At 39.8% G+C, this 21,636-nt stretch overlaps 9 protein-coding genes across 9 annotated transcripts; 3 read left to right on the top strand and 6 right to left on the bottom strand.

The window, feature by feature from the left end:
* Positions 1-1,566: 1,566 nt before the first annotated feature.
* V1514DRAFT_328255 (PUA-like domain-containing protein) lies at positions 1,567-2,209 on the bottom strand. Its single transcript, XM_066927137.1, is given in 3 exon segments — positions 1,567-1,988; positions 2,021-2,170; positions 2,185-2,209. The coding sequence occupies 2 exon segments, from the start codon at positions 2,077-2,079 to the stop codon at positions 1,652-1,654; spliced, it is 396 nt and encodes a 131-aa protein (XP_066784444.1). The 5' UTR covers positions 2,080-2,170; positions 2,185-2,209; the 3' UTR covers positions 1,567-1,651.
* Positions 2,210-3,568: 1,359 nt separating this feature from the next.
* Positions 3,569-5,891, top strand: V1514DRAFT_328252 (Sodium:solute symporter family-domain-containing protein). The gene is made up of 2 exons (XM_066927136.1): positions 3,569-4,005; positions 4,064-5,891. Exons 1-2 carry the CDS (start codon positions 3,600-3,602, stop codon positions 5,755-5,757), a joined length of 2,100 nt encoding a protein of 699 aa, XP_066784443.1. The 5' UTR covers positions 3,569-3,599; the 3' UTR covers positions 5,758-5,891.
* Positions 5,892-5,933: 42 nt separating this feature from the next.
* Positions 5,934-8,273, top strand: V1514DRAFT_328249 (uncharacterized protein; the record flags this gene model as incomplete). The annotated part of the gene is made up of 4 exons (XM_066927135.1): positions 5,934-6,992; positions 7,056-7,862; positions 7,919-7,971; positions 8,029-8,273. Coding segments are annotated over exons 1-4 (1,834 nt in total), but the record flags the coding sequence as incomplete, so codon positions are not given.
* On the bottom strand, positions 8,076-8,899 carry V1514DRAFT_328246 (cytochrome b-c1 complex subunit 10). Its single transcript, XM_066927134.1, has 3 exons — positions 8,746-8,899; positions 8,568-8,635; positions 8,076-8,498 (listed from the first exon to the last, which is right to left on the bottom strand). The coding sequence occupies exons 2-3, from the start codon at positions 8,630-8,632 to the stop codon at positions 8,342-8,344; spliced, it is 222 nt and encodes a 73-aa protein (XP_066784441.1). The 5' UTR covers positions 8,633-8,635; positions 8,746-8,899; the 3' UTR covers positions 8,076-8,341.
* A 543-nt stretch (positions 8,900-9,442) lies between these two features.
* V1514DRAFT_319050 (GPR1/FUN34/yaaH family-domain-containing protein) lies at positions 9,443-10,430 on the bottom strand (the record flags this gene model as incomplete). Its single annotated transcript, XM_066925915.1, has 2 exons — positions 9,443-9,998; positions 10,045-10,430. 2 exons carry the CDS (start codon positions 10,428-10,430, stop codon positions 9,443-9,445), a joined length of 942 nt encoding a protein of 313 aa, XP_066784440.1.
* Positions 10,431-11,016: 586 nt separating this feature from the next.
* V1514DRAFT_278423 (uncharacterized protein) lies at positions 11,017-12,639 on the bottom strand (the record flags this gene model as incomplete). The annotated part of the gene is made up of 1 exon (XM_066924984.1): positions 11,017-12,639. The coding sequence occupies one exon, from the start codon at positions 12,637-12,639 to the stop codon at positions 11,017-11,019; it is 1,623 nt and encodes a 540-aa protein (XP_066784439.1).
* A 559-nt stretch (positions 12,640-13,198) lies between these two features.
* V1514DRAFT_304743 (clustered mitochondria-domain-containing protein) lies at positions 13,199-17,663 on the top strand. The gene is made up of 4 exons (XM_066925639.1): positions 13,199-13,415; positions 13,480-13,560; positions 13,615-16,460; positions 16,534-17,663. Exons 1-4 carry the CDS (start codon positions 13,400-13,402, stop codon positions 17,431-17,433), a joined length of 3,843 nt encoding a protein of 1,280 aa, XP_066784438.1. The 5' UTR covers positions 13,199-13,399; the 3' UTR covers positions 17,434-17,663.
* A 105-nt stretch (positions 17,664-17,768) lies between these two features.
* On the bottom strand, positions 17,769-19,856 carry V1514DRAFT_341844 (ABC transporter type 1, transmembrane domain-containing protein; the record flags this gene model as incomplete). The annotated part of the gene is made up of 5 exons (XM_066929072.1): positions 17,769-18,377; positions 18,427-18,484; positions 18,560-19,056; positions 19,180-19,709; positions 19,778-19,856. 5 exons carry the CDS (start codon positions 19,854-19,856, stop codon positions 17,769-17,771), a joined length of 1,773 nt encoding a protein of 590 aa, XP_066784437.1.
* A 604-nt stretch (positions 19,857-20,460) lies between these two features.
* On the bottom strand, positions 20,461-21,635 carry V1514DRAFT_21896 (uncharacterized protein). Its single transcript, XM_066924713.1, has one exon. It carries the CDS (start codon positions 21,453-21,455, stop codon positions 20,562-20,564), a length of 894 nt encoding a protein of 297 aa, XP_066784436.1. The 5' UTR covers positions 21,456-21,635; the 3' UTR covers positions 20,461-20,561.
* Between the last annotated feature and the right edge of the window lies 1 nt (position 21,636).

Genomic DNA, 21,636 nt, shown 5'->3' with positions numbered 1-21,636 from the left:
TTTTTATTATAAGATCCTCGATATAGTAAGGTTTTTTCTTTCCCAGAATTGTTTTTACATAGTTATAAGAAGATTTTTCGTTATAAGAAGATCTTACTAATATTTTAGGGATCTTACTAATATCGAGGTGGCCCATAAACATATTCATAAACTATGTATTTACCGTTTAAAGTAGTCTTACACAACCATCTCTAATTCAATTTCACGATAATGACACCCAGCATTACTTCAAAGACAAGACGAAGACCAATTACATTGGCTGAAAAACATGCATTGCGCCAAAGAAAGAGAGACAACCCTCATGCGTCTCAAAAAGATCTTCGTGAATGAATGTACTCCAGGCAATACGTTGGGGAATAGATGTCTGGAAGAGGCAGATATCACCGCTACTGATTATGACCATAGCTTAGATCCGAGCATAGTTAAAGATCTTGAAAGGAGATTATCTAAACTATGTCTCAGCTCGCATATTGAGAATATTATGGATATAGATTCATTTCTCAACCCGGTGGGTGAGAATTCTGAAGAACCTCCTGAGGATATAGAAGCCTTTATTCTCGCTCAATTTGAGCCTGAAAGTGAAGGGTCTAGTGAGGAAATGGAGGATAGACCTTTGATTTGAAGTAAAATGGCTCATGAAACCTACGAAATTTTGCAGTTGTTTGGTGAACAACAGAAGGATTCCAAAAGTGCTCTGGAGTCATTGAAGCAGTTTGGGGAATTTATGAGACGCTGTAAAACATCTAAAATGAGCCAGTATGACTTAAGAAGCGTTTTTTGTGCATAACTAATAAATATACTTTGTTAAATTTAATGCATAAATGATAAACTGCATAGACTGTTGGGTAACTACTTATAGTAAGAACTCGATATAAGAGGCAAATATTTCTACCAGATATATCTTACTATAGCGAGGGTTTACTGTATTCGTAAAATTTTAGGCTTATTCGTATCGTAATCGTAATATACGGTTTATTCGTAAATATTCGTATAGTATTCGTTTTTCCTTTGAGTATAGCGTAAATTAATTACCCTGACCGAAAAAAAAATTTCTATGAAAATCTAAGTGTTTACCTGTGTATGACAATGGTCTCGTACCCAGTTACAAATGGCTGAGTAAACGAATAATTACGAATAATCAATTTCTTTATTCGCATAGTTATTCGTAAAGGTTTATTCGTATCGTATCGTAATCGTAAGTGACTATACGAATACGAATAACAAATATTCGTGTATCGTGTCCACCCCTAGCCATATTCCAATAACTGTAAGCAATACCGTAGCATTAGTATGTATGCATGTTTATGCTTATTTAAGTAACAGTCGAATCTTTTGCTGTTTCAGCCATTTTAAGAATATAGTCACATTCTATCTTCTCAACTTTAGAAACAGATAAGCGGCCTCACTGAACAAGATGCGTTTTTTGTAATGGTGAGTTTGAAAGCTTAACATATTGTTTAATTTCTTCCTGTGTCACTAATCGTGGAAGCACAAACATATTCGATGTCGACCATCAGACATTTCGGATTATCAGTGTCGGACTTGACATACGCACTTTTCAGATCCCAAGCATTAAATATATTTCATAATCAAAAAGAGTCAGCACTTCATTGTACTTTTTTCCTGTCTGTTTGTTTTGTTTTGTTTTGTTTTATTTTTGTTCTTTAATAGGCTTCAGACAGTCTGCATACGCTTCCTTAACGATTTTCACGATGCCCACAATCCCTAAGACTTTACAATTTGAATAGTAAAAAAAGCCGAGATCTTCAAGCGTCATGTCCTGCATTCCGTTTCGAGCTTTAAAATTAAATACGCCATCCCATGATACTCGTGAGTTTGGTGAATTGTTAAAATCCGTGAATGAAAATGAAATCTTGATGCCGTTATGAAACCTTGGAGTAGGATCAGATTTAAATAACCAATACAAACGTGACACATATAAATCAAATGATTGTTCAAACAAAAGTGTACAAATTGAAATATCGTGGCTGCTATAAATTTAGTACCTTTTGCCTCGGACTTTGTTTTGGTTGGCGATGGTGATGCTGCTGATGCTGATGCTGGTAATAAGAATTCCATGTTTGGCTTTTTCAGGCGTTGAGCCGTGATGAGCGAGGTGTTCGTTTAGAAATCTTGATAATTAATCAGTGTCATCATTTTAGAATTAATACGCTTAATCGTCGTCTGTCTTGACAATACGAACAAATTTTCTTGCAGTGGTCAAGTCGAACTGTCGTTTATGAGTTAACTCCTTAAATTACTTCAAGTTTTTACAAAAATCACTCAAACAATCAAACAATCAGCGTCATTGAAGTAATTAATTTCTCATCCTTTGAAAAGAATAATAAATTGTTCCCATTTCTTTTCTTAAAAAAAAAAAAAAAAAGAATTATCCAATAAAATTAATCAAATTAAATTAATTATCTAAACGTAGGACCAATATTAGATTGCCAAGGTTTACGGATCTTCTTGATGGCTCAGGACCTGAAGCTTTTTTAATAAACGTTTCCATTAATTAGGGTCGGGTGAAATTCACATTTTTGACAGTAAACACTTTTTACTACTGCGCTATATGTGTGATACTTTTATTGATCGTCATTGACCATGGGATCACCTGATAATGCCTCCGTAGCTGGCAGCCTTGCTTCAGCAGTGTACAATGGTCGAGAAATTTTGAAGATTATTGTTAGATCACGTTGATTTTATGATTTGTATAAATACCTTTTTAGGGCTCTGTACCTTTCATCAGTAGATCAACAATTGAAGAATATTAGCAATAATTAAAAAAATTAAAAGATCAGTAGAAGAAATCTGGCAGACGAAGTGAACATGACACGAGAGATATGACACAAGCTACAGTAATTAATTGTCTGTTTAAAAAAATAAATAAAAATAACACCAAATGTGTTAAGTTCGGTTAAATCGTCGGGGTCGGGGTTGCAATTATTTGACCTTGACCTTTAATGTCACCTACACATTCTTTACGTGACTATGTTTGTAATTGTCACGCAACTTTGCACGTTACTTTAATTCAAGTTAAGCTTTTTGGGCCGTAGCTCCATCCCTTTAGGTTCAAGCCAACCAACCAAGCCACTGTGCTTGTGCATCGACAAGAAACAAGGCGGCGGCGTTAAGGCGTTAAGGCGTTTTTAGTGTTTATATTTGTTTAGGTGGTGTGCCGGAGGTTGCTTTACTTGAATAGTACATTATTTCCCGTGTCAAATTTTTCGGACTATGCTGACTGCAGTACAACATCTTCAATTTCAATTGTGAGACGTGCAACTCCCCCACAATACTGATGGGTGGTTTGGATTTACAATCTAATTGTCGGGTAACTGGGATATAAGATTTACTAAGCTTTACTGACTGATTAACTAACTATAAGCAACATGCAGGCCCGCGAAAAACTTCTCAGCTCTTAATTGTTGGTTATCGTTATCGCGCTATTTATTGTAGTACGACACAGTCACGGCGCGCTATCTGACTATAGATCTTTTTTCACAATCGTCATGATAACGAAGCGTCATTGAACCACAATATAAATATGGCCTTGACCGACTTCTCGATGATGTCGATTATACTACGTCAATCATCACACAATGTCATCAACAGCTGGTCCTCCACTACCACAAGGTGTCGGCTACGGCATTGTTGTCGGTCTCGGTTTTGTGTTTGCTGCTGGGATGATTCTTACAACCTACATGCTTAAGCGTTACCAGCACGAGCGGATCACATCCGAAGAATTTTCAACAGCTGGTCGATCAGTAAAGACTGGCTTGATTGCCTCTGCAGTTGTTTCTTCGTGGACTTGGGCTGCTACTCTTCTTCAGTCATCCGGTGTTGCTTATAGATATGGCGTGTCTGGTCCATTCTGGTATGCCTCAGGTGGCTCGGTTCAAATCATTCTTTTTGCAACAATCGCTATCGAGCTCAAGCGTCGCGCTCCTGATGCTCACACTTTCCTTGAAGTTGTTCGTGCAAGATACGGTGCACCAGCACACATTGGTAAGCTTTCTAATTGTTTTGATAATGATCCTTTATTTTTTAACAGTTTATTCTCTAGTCTTTTTATTGTTTGGTATAGCAACCAACATCTTAGTTACTGCGATGCTTCTCACAGGTGGTTCGGCCGTCGTTAACTCTTTAACCGGAATGAACACCGTCGCTGCTTGTTTCCTTCTTCCACTTGGTGTGATTGTTTATACTTTATTCGGTGGCATCAAGGCTACTTTCTTGACTGACTATATTCACACTGTCATCATCCTTGTCATTATTGCCATATTTGCTTTTAAGACTTATGCTACTTCTCCTTTACTTGGTTCTCCCGGTGAGGTATGGGAAATTCTTACGCAGCTTAGCAAGCAGTTTCCAGTCAGTGGAAATGCTGAAGGCTCTTTCTTGGCAATGAGATCTAAAGAAGGTGCGATCTTCTTTGTTATCAACATTGTTGGTGGCTTTGGAACTGTTTTCTTAGACAATGGTTACTGGAATAAAGCAATTGCTGCTTCTCCAGCTTCTGCTCTTCCCGGATACGTGATTGGAGGAATTGCATGGTTTGCAATTCCATGGCTTTGTGCCACTACTATGGGTCTTGCTTGTCTTGCTCTTGAGTCTAACCCTTCGTTCCCTACGTATCCATTGAGAATGTCTAGCGCTGACGTTTCTGCTGGACTTGTATTACCGAATGCTGCTGTCGCTCTTTTAGGAAAGGGAGGTGGCGTGTGTGCTTTGATTTTGGTTTTCATGGCTGTTACATCTGCTACGTCAGCCGAACTCATTGCGGTGTCTTCCATTGGTACCTATGATATTTACAAGACTTACATAAATCCACGTGCATCTGGTCGTCAATTAATTTTCATTTCACATGCTTCGGTAATTATCTATGGATTTGTCATGGCTGGATTTTCAGTGGGTCTATATTACGGTGGTGTTTCAATGGGTTACCTCTATCTTTTAATGGGAGTTATTATCTCCTCTGCAGTCTTACCAGCAACACTCACTATTATGTGGAATAAGCAGAACGTTTACGCCGCTGTTGGCTCTCCGATTCTTGGATTGGCGTGCTCTCTTATGGCGTGGTTGGTCACCACCAAGAAAAAATATGGTGTTATCAATGTCGACACATCTGGTCAGAACGATCCAATGCTTGCAGGAAATGTTGTCGCTTTACTTTCTCCCTTGATTTTTGTTCCAATATTAACATATATCAAACCTGATAATTATGATTGGCTGTCAATGAAGGCTATCAAGCAAGTTCGTGATGACACAGAGATCATTGAACAAATTCAAACTATAGAAGATAATGAGTCGAAGGAAATCAATCCTCAGTCTGATGCGGAAGCTAACATTCAATTTTCAATAACTCCTAATTCAAACACTGTGAATTATGAGAAGGAAGCGGCAGCTCTATTGAAAGCATCAAGATATGCAAGAATTCTTACAGTTATTATTACGCTTTCATTTTTAGTTTTATGGCCTATGCCAATGTATGGATCTGGATATGTATTTTCAAAGAAATTTTTCACAGGCTGGGTCATTGTTGGAATTATCTGGATTTTGGTTTCCATGATGTTGGTGTGTATTTATCCAGTATGGGAAGGACGAAAAGTTTTATTCCATACAATTAAGGGAGTATATATGGATATTACTGGTCAGCGTGCCAGATTTTTGAGAGCGAGACAAGGGGATGTGGTTGAAGCTCATGGTCAAGATATTCTTGATAGCCAAGAGATCATAATTGAAGACAAAAAAGAATAATTTTTTTTAAACTTTTATTTTGTGTTTAAGGTAGCTGTATATTAGAAATAATGATTGGGCCGTTATTGATTATTCTGATAACTGTACTGTTTTTGATTAATGGCGATATAATAGAAATTATTTGATGTATTTGATATCGTTCTAAATAGTCTTACCAAAAAGTCACTGCCTTTGCACATGACCTAGCCCTTATATTTTAGATTCGTGCTTGTCACGTGCGGGTGACTTAATTTCAAACTGAACGAGTCCTTAACATGTGGCAGCTCAACAGCAATGTTCTCAAATTTCATAAAATTTCCGTTTACATATAACAATACAAATGTCGTCACAAAAACAGCCACTTCCCCATAGATCGGCTTCTATTTTGGTATCAGACGTTCGGCATCAGGAGGCAGCTAGACGACCGCCTACTGCTCCGCTTCCACCTCAAACACAGCAACAGCGAGGTGCAGTCCCACCACCTCCTCGACGCTATGTTCGGCCAGTTTCAACTCTTGCTGATCAAAGGCATAGTGGAAAGTTTAGCGAAATTTCAGTTGGTCATATTGTAAATGATTTACCTTCGAGGCGGTCGCCGCTTTGGCCAGTCAGAGATCAGCAATATGCCGACAGTAATCCAACGTGGGCGCAACAACGACCTCGAGACCCCAGACTTTTGTTAACAGATCCGCTTGGGGCAGTTAGAAACAAGTTTTCAAATAAATCACAAAGAAGGCGTCGACGAGGTGCTGGGAATGATGACGAAGAAGATGAAGGATCAGAGTCGGAGAGCGGGGAGGAATATGAGTTTTCAAGCTATTCTTCGTCACAGTCTGATTTGGACAACAATGCACACGAGTTTGAGAACGTTGCTTTAGAAACGGATAAAGTCACGTTGTTGCCGATGCCGTTCGAAGAAGATGGAAATGTGTATGCAACAACCGGAGGGCCTCCTTCTGATACTGCTCGACGTGTTTCAGCATTTCTTATGGCGGAGGAATATGATCTTGACAAGATCAATAATTTTCTTTCATTGGTTCACAATGTGAAAGGCTCAAAAACTATTGGGGCTGGCAGTCCAGATGCCGCATTGTATTTGCCCTATGCTTTGCCCTTGCTCCCTGGCGGTCGTGCGGGCTGGCGGGTCAGAAGCGGTAAATACGACGAAGAACATGAGCAAGAACCCGTATCGGGACATGATTTACCGGAAATCGACCAGAATGAGCGAGAAATAGCCACATATGAGGGTCACGAAGGTAAGCACGCATCTTCATCGAAAAGGGCTACAAGCAATAATGATGATGATAATGACGAAGAAGATTTTGTGCTTGACAAGAAGGGTGAACTTTTTATATTCAGATATGGCGTTATGGTGTTTTGGAATTTTACGGAGAAGCAAGAGCGAGATATTTTAGCAGATATTGCATTTGCAGATAATGAAGAAAAAATATCGCATTTGAGACGTAGTTCACTCGAGACTATGTCATCCCAACGAAGCTCTTCACATTTATCGTGCAACATGCTTGCATCGTCATTAAGGTCTTATCTTGGGTTTGATCGAAAATATTATAAGCAACTAGAAATCGAAGTCGAAGGGGATGGAATTATTGTCAGGCGTATTCCAGATGATGAGAAAGAGATCGAATTATTTAAGTTCGAATATTCCAGACATTCCAAATCACCTCAGATCTACAATGATTTGATCACGCTCAAGCCCCATAAGGCTGATTATATGCACAAGCTTACAATGTCTCACGCAATAGCACAGTCTACAAAATTATCACATTTCGAAACTAAGATGGAAAGATACACGAGTAGGAGTGACCTTGAACGGGTTCCGAAACAACTTACATTTACTGGATCATCAAATGTTCTTAACCGTATGCAAATTAATCAAGCATCTGGAAGGCTGTTTCGATTAAGGATGGACGTGAACCTGAATAGCTCGGTTCTTGACGTGCCCGAGTTTTTCTGGGAAGAAGAGCCCGAACTGCACGCTTATTATATGGCAATCAGAGATTATTTGGAGATCAAGCGGCGGATATCAGTTCTTAATCAGCGTTGTATGGTATATCTTGATTTGCTTGAAGTCCTGGCTGACGGTGTTGCCGACAGTAATATGTCTTGTAAGTCTTTTTTTTTTTTGGTTTGATTGTTAAAACATTTCTGACATCAAGTATAGCAATAACTTGGATTATTATCGTATTAATCGCGGTATCATTATGTGTATCTGCCGTAAGTATTCAGATTTTTTTGAGTTTTGTAGCGTAATGGCTAATGCCTATTGATCAGACGGAAATTTTTCTTCGATATAATGCTTTATCAAAATTAAAAGAAGGACCAGAAGTAAGTTGATTTATTTTTGCAGCTAATTCGAATGTACGGCAACATGGTATTTGTTGAACGAAGCTCAAACAGCTTTTTCTTTTTTTTTGTTTGAGTCGCTTTTAACTGTATATACTAAGATGACTTGAGAAGATTAATTTCTTTTTTGAAAAACCCTTAATTTATATTGACAAATTAAACCTGCAGTTGAAACAAAAAGAATTCATGATCGCTAGAATGACACATTTCCAGTCAGGTTTACTCTATTCCATAAATAAATTTAGAACGGACTGTCGTTAGGATCGATCGGTCGCTCCCAGTAATTGCCCAAGACTGGGATCTTCTTGAGAATGTCATTGCGAACTCGGGGAATTGGTTCCAACAAAAACAAGGCGCCGATACCAGCGGCACCACCCCAAACAGCGAGAACTGGTGACCTATATCAAAAACAAAAAAACCCTTCAATAAGCAGATAATTAAATCAATCTATAAATTACTATCCATACCATCTAGCGATGAGCTTAGCGTTGAATCCCAAGAAATTGGGAGTGTATTTGTATGTCACAGCCATGGCCTATTCCCAAAAAAATAAACACTAATTAGTTTTACCCAAATTCTTTTCGTATAAAGTAACATAAAAACATTTTTACAAAAAAAATAAAACTAGAAAACACAAATACTCACTTAGTTTTAAATATCTTTTTACGTTGATCTGCACGATAGAAACAACAACAGCAAAATCTCACGGTTCTTTTCGCGCGATCGCTTCGCGCCGGAGAGGTTTGTACATGAACACTGTGATTGGACGGCGCTCTGCTCTCTACACTAACAACGGGTCACATGATCCAAGCGAATTGTAATAATCTACAAAATCTCTATTTGATCAACGCCTGATATGCTGAACTCATTACATACAGAAAAAAAACTTTTATTCAAGTATCTTATTGAAAATGAAGGCGTAGAATACGTAATTACGTATACGTAAATATAAATATAAAAGATTCAATCGGTAAGATCAGTCAACCACTATGTTTCACACAATTCAATAAATTCAATTTAATTCCATGATGAGCAATTGAAAAACCATTGCGGATATGCTCAATTTTTGAAAGCTCATATCTTTGTCAAATACCAATGTTTTAAATCTCAACACCCGATTGTTGTGCGATCGATCGCTGAATCGATGAAACTTTATTATTTTTACACTTTGTATTTGCCAAATACAGTTTTTCTTGTTTGTTGACATCACCGACTTAGAAAAAAATTTAGTACAGGAAAACAAAGCCAGAACTCTCAAACAGTGTTGCAGGTCATTATGAGATGTGCTTAGAATACGATGATCATTCCTAAAACAAAATACAAAAAAAAACACAATCATAATTTACTTAAGTGGGCCATGCTTCTCCTGGTAACCCTTCATCAAGTGACTCAAATCGCCAACAGGCAACAAAAACGGAAAGTCGACAGTGACCAGCATAAGAACAAGGAAAATGTAAAATCCCACCAAGCCTGTCGCCAGCGCCATCGCCCCGCCTGCTTTAACAACATTATTACCATGCGCAAACTTTCCCTCTGATAAAAGGAAAAATCCAATCGTGAGACACAAAAAAGTTGCTTCGAGACAAACAAATAATAGCACAAATGCAATGTTCGTCCGTAGAGCGCAAATCAACAAAATCAAAACCGCAAGAGCCCAAAATAACAGATAAAATGCTATAGATGCTTGAAAACCTTTCGTGTTAAGTCCTAGCACCTGACTGTCACCTGTTGGTGAGTATGCACCAACGGAGTTAAAGCTAGGGATCAGTATTCCAGCAAAAGACAACCAAAATGCACCGAAAGAACAGAATACAACGAAAGAGAATGTATTGCCGAGTAAAAATTCAAGGATACCAGACAGAAGGAGCAAAAGACCACCTACAAAGACGAACGCGCCACTTTTTAAAGTTAGATAAATATTGTAGAGAACAAAATGTAACATACGTCGTTGCAGCACCGGACTGACCGGCCCCCTTCCATCCAATAAGGGCGCATCCAAGCGGGCAAATTGACAAAATATGTCCCAAAAGTGCAAGCGGAGTAGGATTAGCAAACGTCTGCCTAAGATCACCCTTAACTGCCTTTTGAGGCGTCAAATAAAGTTTTTCAAATAGCTCAGGTGACATAGACACTGAGCCTGCGGTTCGTATCCGGTGGATAAACTCATCACGCTCGGTGGCAGGAGAGCCCTCCTTGTTTCGAGAAGCCTCAAGATCGTAGTCATCTTCAACTACAGGCGAAGTTGACGAGTTGCCGTTGTGACCGCTGCTGCTGGCAGAGGAAGTAAGCTCATCAGGAGCGTAAGTGTTTTCAGTTGCTTGGTTAGACATTGTTGAAGACACTGACTGATAAAGATAAACAACAAAATAGAGGGCCCAAGCTTGAATATATATAACCGTATCCACACGAAGATCCAAATCAAAAAAAAAAAAAATAAAAATAAAAATAAAAATGCGGGGTCATATTCTACGACTCCACGAGGCATAAAAGTCAGAGCGCGTTCGCGTATTCGGGTGTTCGCGATGTTCTGTTGCTGCTCATTCTACTCCTCATCCCACATGCCGCCGCAGCGCTCTCAGCTGTGACATAAGCGACATTCCAGCTCAGCATTTGTAAAAAGAAATAGCTGCAATTTCAAATCTATACTAACTTTGTCTCTATGGTTATTAACATCGAAGCTTACTACATCTTAGCAAGCCACAGTGGAGCCACAGTGGAGCCACAGTGGAGTGCAGGTCATACCAGGTTGACGTGCAGATGATCTGCCCTGCGGCCAGGGGCATACACAAGTGCATAAGTACCGATAATTGCGGGGTATTTGTAGATCATTTAATTAATTGACTGACTGATTGATTGATTGATTGATTAATAAAACCTTGTTTCTTTCAATCCCAATATTAACTGATTGACTGGTCATCATTGCTCTGGATTAACGACCTTTACAATTGCTGTTTTGTTGGGCCCGATCGTCACTTCGTAGGCACCAACGCCTCCTACAAGGTCTTTCGCCACCAATTCTCGTGTTCTACCCAAAGATTCAATTTCAGACACACGATCGAGCGTTTCTTCCAATAGATCATCAAATCCATCTTCATTAATTATCTGACGGAATGCGTGCATCATCGCCACGCTGTCGGCCCGAACCATTGAATGAGAGTCGATCGTAAAGATGTTTAAGTGATCATACCTCTGAATATAATCAGGCCGTGTCATCACCTGTCGTGCCCGCCACAATGGCAGCGAAGGTAAATAGTGGTTATCAGTTGCTGCCACAATGTTTTTTGTTCGATATGCTTTGTCCATGTCCACCAAGGCCTTCATGAGCAACATTGCCGATCCTGAAAACTTTCCAGATTCCATAACATCGTCGTCCATGTCGGATCCCAACAAGCCACACTTATTTAACAACCAAGTCTTTTCCTTTTCCACGATCGACAGTGCATGGGAAACCATATTCTGATGCGCAGCAACCCGATTCAAAAACTGTGGCCGGCCACCTATAATGTTGTAGATCTCGTCGCCTACTGCTTCGGGTACTTCTTCATTAAAATATTTTTTGCGCCATGACCGGATCGCCTCCACTGACCGGGACCGGTCTAAATCTTTAATCGTAACCACCTCCAATCGAGTTGAGAGCTTTTTAAACCGTTCGTACACCCAATATTCGTCACTATTAAAAATAAACGTCACCAATCCTGATGCTGCAAACGATTCGGCCCGCTGCTGAAGCAACTCCATCAAATCCTCACCGTCCTTGTCCTCTCGTAATAGGTGCGTTGAATTGACAATCACCACTAACGGAATTTTTGTGGCCCTGACCTTCTCTAAGGCAACTTTTTCCAGTTTGTCGAATGCCCGCTCAATGTCTAGCAATGCAGTCGTGTCTCGCGGCCCCCGGATAGAAAATAAAGACCCGATATAATCCTCATGATAATCATAATTCAATGCCTTGCCCAGACGAATCCTTACAATTTCTGGATCAGCATGCGCTTCAAACATGGCACAGTTATGACCAGCCACTCGTCGCATCGCTTCTAGCAACATCGATGTCTTACCTGTGCCCTTCTCGCCAATCAGCAAAAAATAACGATTGGGAACTTTGCCGGCAACGACACGGTCAATCAAGTCTTGCTCTTCTCGAACAACCCAGTCAGCTTCGCCATTTCCCGTCTTCGATCGCATTGCCAAATCTAATGCTGGATCTCCGGCTTCGAAAGCAATTTGAATCTTTTTTAGCACCTTAGCCTTGTAGTATTGATGGTACAAATATCCAGAGATAAACAAAACCGAAATCGAAGCTAAAGTCACTGCCGCAGACTCAAACGCTTTAAATGCAGTATCCCTGTAATTTGAGCCGCGAGCGCTTTTATCGCTACCTTTGTCGTTGTCAGTGTCGTTTTCATCGTTTGGTTCCCCTTGAGGAAATATTGATTGTGTAAGAAATCGTCGCCTTGTTTTCAAATGCCCAGACAATCCAATCAATCCTGATCGTTCTATATTTCTCGGCAAAACCAACCCAACAAACTGACGAATTTTCATTCTATATCTCTAACAATTGCTTGCTGGAATTTATTTGTATTACAATTTTTGCATATAAGGAGTACTGTACTTTTCTCAAGAGAAGAAGCCGACAAAGGGTATTGTACCCTTAAGGTTTTAAGAATATCTACGCACAACACAAGTCAATGAATGTTACACATGTAATATTTTAAACGGGAAATAACTACATAACTAATTATATCACTTTTATACTCCTAACTCCTTGTAGGTACTAATAATGTTCTTTACGTCCAGTCCTTGTTACACGTATTGTGATACTACTCGTAATCTGTCTATGATGATTCAAAAATCTCCCTGTTAGTTCGTTCTTTACGTTTGTTCTTTGCCAACTTCATAAAATCAATATAACTTTTCAACATTAGGTACTTCGTATTGAGCAAGATCATAAGAAAGAAGTAGTTCCTCAAGAACAGTCCGTGTATTTAAGAAGTCAAACTGCTGAAGCTCAATATTAGTTACCCGGTCCCTATTTCCGGCCTAAAACGGCAATTATATGTATGACTTTATTCACTCCGTTCCTCGGGATTCTTGTCGGGGCCAGGAAAGAAACCTTCAATAAATTTTTCCAAGTCTTTTAGAAATTTCTCGTAACGACTCTATTATTACTCAACCTTTTTTGTTTGTCGAAGTCGAATTGGTGGTGATTTAATTGATAATTCTCCATTGGTTTTTTTTGTTTGCTTCTTTTTGGTTTAAAAACATTTCGTTTGTGTTTTAGTTGGCTAATTCGGTTGCCGTAATGTCCGAAGCTAAAGGTTGGCTATGAGGTTCACAGTTCGCAATCACTCGTTATGTCCAAACTAACGACCTTTTAATTAGAACATGTGGTCGTTGAAGACACTGCTCAGGTTTCAAATGGAGAGCTGGACCATCAGAGTGTTTCTGGACAACTTGTAGATGGTAAAGCATTAAATTTTATTCATGGCCGATTTGCGTTTGTTAACCACATATTAGAAATTCCAGAAATGCTCAGCTTGAACGTTAAGCTTCCTCATGAACCTCGTTCCATCAAAATTGTGGTTTCGATTCATGAGACTTTTAACGACATTCGTCAATCCATCTTAGATTTGCCCGCTACCGTTCAGTACACTTGCTTCTCACTCTGGTTTAACGGCAGTAAACTTAATGACTTCCTTGAACTGCATACCGTCGAGGGAATTCATGACGGCGCTGTTCTTGAACTAAGGGAAGAGCCATATAATGACCGTGAAGCCCGGCTGCATGTTTCCAAACTTCGGGACGTAATAGGTCTCGTCTCCACCAGAAGCTCCGTTGTCACCGGTTTGAGCGCTGGTCTGTCGGCGCTAAGCCAAGTCGACAAGCTTGCGCAATCTTTTAAAGACAAATCAAACCCAAGCAAGCATGCAGTGGCTGATTTAGACTTGGCCGCGCCACCAAACCTGGAAGATCTGTTACCAACTCCACCCAGTTCGCAAGATCAGCCAGTTAAATCTCTAGGGATTTCTTCTTGGAATCCGCCGCCTGCAACTCTTCGTCTTCGTGGTCACCTGATTTATCTGCAGGTCCTTACGTTAGAAGGCGCCGTTCATCACATTACTGGCGATATCTCCGGCTTTTACATTTCCAACTCGTCCAATCAAAAATTTGACCCTTCACCGAAACAGTCAAAGGGCGGCTTCAGAGCTCATTCATTGCTCACTCTTTTGGGACAGATTTCGCCATTATTTAAGGAACGGCTTTTGGAATGGCAAACTGCATTGGGACAGCGTGATGCTCTGACTATATACAATCCGACTAATTCATTTCTGGCAAGCCCATGGCTGGCTCGTCCGGGCACGGCTCCTGTTGCAGACGTGTCAAGGTCGCAAGAGCAGTACTTGCTTGGTGGAACTGATAATTTGGACACGGTTCGTGATTGGAATGATGACATCCAATCTACGCGTGAGATGCCACGGTCGACGATCCAGGAGCGTATTCTTCGCGAGCGCTTGCTCAACAAATTGTATTTCGACTTTGCGGAAGCTGCTGCAAAGGGCGCCGTTCTGATCGCTCGAGATGAAGTACCCGCAATTAATGCTCAAGATCCCAGAGATAGCCAGATTTACTTGTACAATGGCATATTTTTCTCCTACGGTGCCGATGGCGTTGGCACGTTTGAAAAGGAAGGTGGTGACGAGGCTGCTTGGTATGCAGTCGGCAAGGATCTTGCTGGTGTGAAGTTCGTCAACCAGCTTGATATCGATGGCATTTGTCCTCTTTGTACGGTTATTGTTGATTACTGTGGCAGGCGTATTGTCGCTCAATCTCCTGTGCCTGGTATTCTGAGGCAAAAGGAAGACGGCACGAACCAAATTGTTTATGGTGGGGCCGACAACAAGGATGTTGTTGCGAACAACGAATCATTCGTGCCTTATTTTAAGAAAGTTGCGGAAAGATTACATTTAAAAGAACACCCTGTTTGGGATAAGGATGGTAAGGAATTTGACCTTGTTACTTCAGTTGAACTCAAGGGTTTAGAAGGCACTGATGGTCGCAAGTATATTTTGGATTTGTACCGGGCCACGCCTTTAGATGTGGAATTTTTATCTGAGGTTGGCAATGATCAAGAAAACTCATATCCCCATAAAATGGCAACATTAAGACCTGAAGCCATTGACGAATGGTGGAAGGACAAGGTCAGAATCTGGATCCAAGAAAATAGAGAAAAGTTTAAGCAAGAGGGTAAAGAAATTAAGGTTTATTACAAATCAGTCGACAGCGACGAGCCTACTTTGATTCACGAACCCAAATCTGAGGCTTCTGCTGAAGAAAATGCTGAAAACAGTACAGTTGAGGAAGAATCAAAGCAGTTTGAATCTCTTGAAATTTCCGGATTTAAATTTGGCTTAAACCCGGACGTTTATTCTGGTCAAGCACCTACCACTGAAGAGGGGAAGAAAACTTATTTTGAGGATGAGTCTAATGTCAGAGACGTAGCCAAGTTTATTACATCAAAATTAATTCCGAACTTGCTTGCTGATTTATGGTCTGGTGATCTATCAATTCCAGTCGATTCCACTCAATTGTCAAAAACTTTACATAAACGCGGTATCAGCTTGAGATATCTGGGCAAGATCATCGACCAAATTGATGCAAATGATAAATATTATTCGAATAGACTTGCTTCGTTCAGACATGTACTTGTGCAAGACGTGGTTATTAGATCAACCAAATACGTTGCCAATGCCATTTTCAAGAATTTACCTATTGAAGTTGTGCCTTCAGCTGCTGCTCATATTTTCAATTCCATTCTGGGCATAAAATTGAATGCTGATCCTAAGCCACACATTGAACCTTCTTTGGCTTTTTTGTATTCTTCGGACCTTGGTAATGATGATTTCGGATTTGCGAAGCTGACTGCTAGTGATATTCAATCTCGCGTGACACAAGAAGCGCTCCGAAGATTCAGATATGCTTTGCCTGAAGATTGGGCCACCACCAAAATTTCACCTGTTTCTGTTTTCCGAGAGTTGTCTATCAGGCTTGGATTTCAATGGAAACTCAAGCAATATCATTTTGCTACAGAATCTGCCACTGATTCATCCAAGTTTCCAGTTAAGGCTGAAGTAACTAACGGCGAAGCTGTCGAAAATACAGGTGTGCACAAGCAAGCGGAAGGAAAGAAAGGCAAGAAGAGTCATCAGAATGGATATTTGGAGAAGAAGAAAACAAATAATAAGGTCTCTACCGTTGCTACGACAACGGAGAATGTCCTGGCGTCTGCCACGGCTGTTCAGACTACTTTTACGCCAGATGATTTATTGAACATTGTTCCGTTTGTTAAGGATTCCGACTTACGGGTAAGTGAGCAAAAAAAAGTATTCATATTTCTACATGTGAGACTAATTCTTTTTTATTTTTTTTTCGTATTAGAGCCAGTTAGCGGGTGAAGCAATGGAGACTGGCAGATTATCCCTTATTCAAGGACAAAAGGAAGTTGGTGTCGAACTTCTTGTCGAATCTCTTTCGCTGCACGAACAAATCTACGGCATTCTTCACCCTGAAGTTGCTAGAGCTTATTCGCAGCTGTCATTGATTTACAGTAGCCTTGAAGAGAAAGCAGCAGCTGTTGATCTTGCAAGGAAGGCTGTTGTCATTGCCGAACGAACCATTGGTATTGATTCATCTGAGACATTACTCATGTACCTCAACTTGGCACTCTCCGAGCATGCAAATGGAAATTCCAACACGGCTTTGTCTTTAATTAGGCATGCATTGCAACTCTGGAATATCATTACGGATTACAAGAACCCCGATACGGTCACAACGTTGAATAATGCGGCAGTGATGTTGCAATCCCTTCAAGAATTCCATGATTCAAAGAAGTGGTTTGAAGATTCCCTCGCATTAACTGAAGAAATTTTTGGTCCTGCCAGTGTGAACGCTGCTACATTGTACTTCCAACTTGCTCAGGCTCTCGTACTTGTTCAGGAACCTCAAGAAGCAGTAAAGAAAATGCGGTCTGCCTATAATATCTTCAAGGCTGAGCTTGGACCGGATGATCGAAACACGAAGGAATCTGAAAGCTGGCTTGAATCCCTAACGCAGTCTGCCGTGCAGCATGCCAGGCAAGCAAAGGATTTGGCAACCCGCAAGGCTCGCAAGCTGAACATTATTAGTAATGCATCCAAGTTATCTGGTACGAAACCAGTTCAGGGTTTCGCTGATCCGATTTCTTCTACTTCATCCAAGAAAGGCAAATCGAACGAAATTTTACCGGATTCGTTGAACACCAAGTCTATTGATGAACTTGTGAAGTACATCAGTGGCTAAAATAATACATTTTGTATTTTGTGAAAAAGAAAAGCATGGTTTTTATAAAAAATTCTTGATTGGTTTTTTTTCCTTTTCTTTCATTTGTATTTTACTTTGTTTTCGTCGTAGATAGCTTGACTCTCTCCATATTATATTTAGTGGATATTTTATATAAAATAAGCGGAAGTTGACGTTTTCGTGCATGTACATAATTGACCTTTTTTAACAATATATATATTCACTATCAAAAAATCAAGGCCGTATGTTAAGTTTTCTAATATCGTGCCGTCGAACAAGTTTGGAGTTTGACTTACCACTGCAATATGCTGTCGTAAAAATGCCACATCAATTTCTTAAATATTCGTATCACCCAACAGGATGCGTCCTACATCTGGCACGAGTAACCGCGTAAGCATATTTGCCAGCGTTGACTTGCCACAGCCAGATGTTCCAACTACCGCAGTCGTTTCCCCAGAGCGTATCACAAGTGAGATTCCGTTGAGAGTGCCAGTGTACGATCCCGGATATGTAGACTTGACATTGTCGAACACCATTTGCTTGTGAATTTTCTTTGGTCTTCTTGACTCTCCAAGCCGCTCGGCAACGTTATTTGTGTCCATGCTTGCCAATGCGATTAGTTTTACAGTTGCAAGTTTAGCCTTATCCAGTTGCGGAAGATAATTCGTAATTACCGTTGCAAATAACACAGAAAACACAACAAGAGTAAGGACGGTCACTACTTGATTTACCGAGTAAGTGCCATGGCGAATCAAAATCCCACCATAATAAAAAATTAAAATCTGAATCATGCTCTCGACCATTTCACTGGCTCCTGAACCGAGCCCAACAAAAATACCCTTTTTTAATCCTACCCGTCTAACTGATTGGCCAGCAGAAAAGTATTTTCGTCTAAAATGATGTTCAAGACCTAGCACTCGGACAGTCCGAAATTTGGTTATAGCCTAACAAATAAAAAACTAAACTATGCGATCTATATTAAAACACACTAACCTCATAAATAACTTCTCCACATTTTTCCAATTCTTCTGCATATGCTCTTGTCCACTTACTAGACAATTTTGCACAAAATCTGGAAGCAATAATGACGATTGGTCCAAGTGATAGCCCAACAAAAGTTAATTACCATTCAATAACTAGCGCCCATATTATTCCCACAACAAGCATGATCATTGCTGATAAAGCCTGGCCAATAAACTTTCCCACCAAGACTCTCATTTCTTCTCCGTCGTTCGCAATAGCATGGGATAATCCGCCTGCTGTCTTTGCTATCGTGTTATCTGGCTTGAAAAACCAGCTCCAATCTTGAATCAGCACGTTTTTGAATGGCAAGCACCGTAACCTGTATATCCACTTCTCCCCGCATGCTTCTAGAACATAAATGTTCATAAATGTGGTTACTCCATCAATCATCGCAATAGCTAACGTAATCAATGGCTTTTTTATAGCACTTTCCTGTTTATTGCTGAGCGAAGGGAAAATCGAATACATCAAATGTGAAAATGTATATGAAAATGCGGGCATGGCGGCACTATTAATTATCGCAAGCAGGTATCCGCAAGCCAGCACCGATTTTCGAACGTGAGTTCTAAATACCAGTTTTAAAAATTGAAAATAACTTAGCTGCGTGGGTATATGATTTAATTCTAGCATTTCATGGCTTTTGGGAATTATACCACTCAATTCCAGCCGTCAAGATGTCATTGCCATGAGGCTCAGCTGAAGATTCTTGCGAGCAAGTCTTACCAAAGCAGTGTTATTCCCGGTTATAAGTGTCAAATCATGTTCGCTAGCTACGCCATAGCGACCGCTTGATAAAGTTGACCATGGCCTGTATTCTGGAGCATTGAAACGAGTAATAGTATTGGGTTTATCTAAATATGACCGTCTCATGAAAGCAGGACTAAATGATGATGGCATATGATCAAATGTCGCTGACAGCCGGTTGTCAATATCAAAATAGTACTCCAACCCTGACAATGTAAGTGCACTGGCAGGACGTTGTAGATCTGCATGGTGCACAGTAACAGCAGCGTTATTATCACTATTATATCTCAACGACGCTTGAAAAACTTGAAATTCGCCGTCTTTTATCGCTTGAAGCTCTTGACAACATCCTTGTTCAACAACTTTGCCATCTTTAACAATTATCACCCGATCTTCAGGTTCTATTGAAGATATATCATGATTTATAATGACTGTAGTTCGATTTTTTCGAAGCACACGAATGGCATCTAAAACCAGGCCACGAGATACCAGATCTAGTGCTGACGTGGCTTCACCCAAAATCAAACTGGACTATCCCTAATGAATGCGCGTGCAAGAGCAATGCGTTGTCGTTGACCTCCGCTTAAGTTAAGATTTGATGTATCAAGAATAGTGTCAATTCCATCAGTCAAGTCGTTGACTGTCTCGGTAAACATTGCTAGACGAACCGCATTCCAAATATTTCTTCACATATGTCTGGTTGCAGTCTACCAAAAGCTATATTTTCTTTAATTGATTCTTTAAATAAAATACTTTCTTGCTGAAGGACCGTTATATTTCGTCGTAAAATTGAAAAATCTAATAAATTGACAATTTTTCCATCTACTGATATTGTACCCTTAATTGGAGAATAAAGATTTAGGAGAAGTGAATGAAATGTTGATTTTCCAGACCCAGACCTTCCAACGACAAACGTTACTTGCCCGGACGGTATTTTTAAACTGAAGTCATTCAAAACAATTGTTCTGGCCTCGATGGATACGCAAATGTAACCTAGACAAAGAAAATTAGATAATCATCTTTTTAAACATGATCGCTTGCATACATTTTTTAATTCAAGGTCGCCTTTTAACTCTTGATCGACAATGTCATCCGGATCGGGGTATCCCGACCCCACCCCTTTGTTCGTTGCGACTGAAGCTTTTGCTTGCCAAATAGTTGCCAAAGAGCTTCAGCAGCAACCTTTCCTTTCCGGATGACAATCATCCGTGGCTCCATATCACCTAAACTATGAGCAAAGATATTGCATGCCCAAAATACAGTAACAACACTTCCGGTATCTAATTTTCCCTTTTTTACAAGCGTTCCACCATACCAAAATCCTTCAACGTTACCAAAACAAACAACTTGTTTAATCTACTTTATATCGCGTACATCCTTGCTAAGCTTTCCATTGTTTTGCGTGACTCATGAGCCTGGCTTGAAAACTTCTCTGATTCGATTGAAATGCTATTAAATAATTTCACAGTTGGTAACGCGGTGATTGCCCAGTCGATAGTCTTTGCTGACTGAAGCGCGGCAAGCTTTTCATGCATGATATATTTATTAATAAAAATCAAGGTTATTACTGTTACTGATCCAATTACTGGCACTGATATGAGAATAATCAGTGTTAGTTGCCACGAATAATAAAGTGCAACACAAAAGGCAATGAATAGTTTCATAATGTAAAGCAAATACATTGCAAATATGTATGAGGTGCCCATCTGAAGGTCATCTAGTAGCCTAAAATTGTTAATAATATGAACAAAAAACGATTTGTTGTTTTTTACTTTTGACATTTTGTAACAAACCCGCCAATATTCTCTATTGCAGGCATTTGACCTCTCCAGAAAAGTTTCAATCATTAATGACCGGGCGACTTCTAGTTGATTTTCTGAAAACCACTCAAAGAAAAAATGAATTGCACCCCAAAACCCAATAATGGCAAATCCCATGCGCATTATTCCAAACAAATATGGCCTCATTTCAGCAATTAAGTCGTATGATACATCGCCCGCTGTTTCCGAAATTAAATATTGAGAATAGATATTTAACACCTTTCCCACAATAATAGATGATACTGAAGTCATCTTTGATAAAGCAGTAATAAAAAATAAACCTAAAATCAGTGGAAAGATATCAGGTGGCCGCCAATACCTGAACAATGAACCCCATGATGGCTTGACATTCTCTAGCAAGTTGTCTATGGAATCAGTCGTGGCACCATCGTTTCCCTTATCTGATGATTCTGAATTTTTTAGGTACTTTTTCATGTTATCAGCTTAGCAAAATAAAAGGTATAAAATATCAGGAACAGAGAAGGGTATTGAGAAGGCCATGCTAATCTGGCAAATTATAATTATGAGGAACAATATTAAGGTCTCATATGCTCATCAACATTTTAAATTCGCCAGGTTGTCAATTAAAACTGTAATCTTTCGCTGCATTTTATTT

Source organism: Lipomyces japonicus (assembly GCF_038497905.1).
Source record: "Lipomyces japonicus strain CBS 7319 unplaced genomic scaffold V1514scaffold_11, whole genome shotgun sequence".
Taxonomy (NCBI): domain Eukaryota; kingdom Fungi; phylum Ascomycota; class Lipomycetes; order Lipomycetales; family Lipomycetaceae; genus Lipomyces; species Lipomyces japonicus.
Note: the sequence above shows the minus strand (reverse complement) of the source record. Positions and strands in the feature narration are given on the sequence as shown.

Coding starts and splice junctions, on each gene's coding strand:
- V1514DRAFT_328255 (XM_066927137.1), bottom strand. CDS start 2,079: ATGGAATTCTTATTACCAGCATCAGCATCAGCAGCATCACCATCGCCA. Junction 1,989..2,020: donor CCATCGCCAACCAAAACAAA/GTCCGAGGCAAA, acceptor AATTTATAGCAG/CCACGATATTTCAATTTGTA.
- V1514DRAFT_328252 (XM_066927136.1), top strand. CDS start 3,600: ATGTCATCAACAGCTGGTCCTCCACTACCACAAGGTGTCGGCTACGGC. Junction 4,006..4,063: donor CGGTGCACCAGCACACATTG/GTAAGCTTTCTA, acceptor TTTATTCTCTAG/TCTTTTTATTGTTTGGTATA.
- V1514DRAFT_328246 (XM_066927134.1), bottom strand. CDS start 8,632: ATGGCTGTGACATACAAATACACTCCCAATTTCTTGGGATTCAACGCT. Junction 8,499..8,567: donor GCTAAGCTCATCGCTAGATG/GTATGGATAGTA, acceptor TTTTTGATATAG/GTCACCAGTTCTCGCTGTTT.
- V1514DRAFT_304743 (XM_066925639.1), top strand. Junction 13,561..13,614: donor TTCTGGACAACTTGTAGATG/GTAAAGCATTAA, acceptor ACCACATATTAG/AAATTCCAGAAATGCTCAGC. Junction 16,461..16,533: donor TTAAGGATTCCGACTTACGG/GTAAGTGAGCAA, acceptor TTTTCGTATTAG/AGCCAGTTAGCGGGTGAAGC.
- V1514DRAFT_21896 (XM_066924713.1), bottom strand. CDS start 21,455: ATGAAAAAGTACCTAAAAAATTCAGAATCATCAGATAAGGGAAACGAT.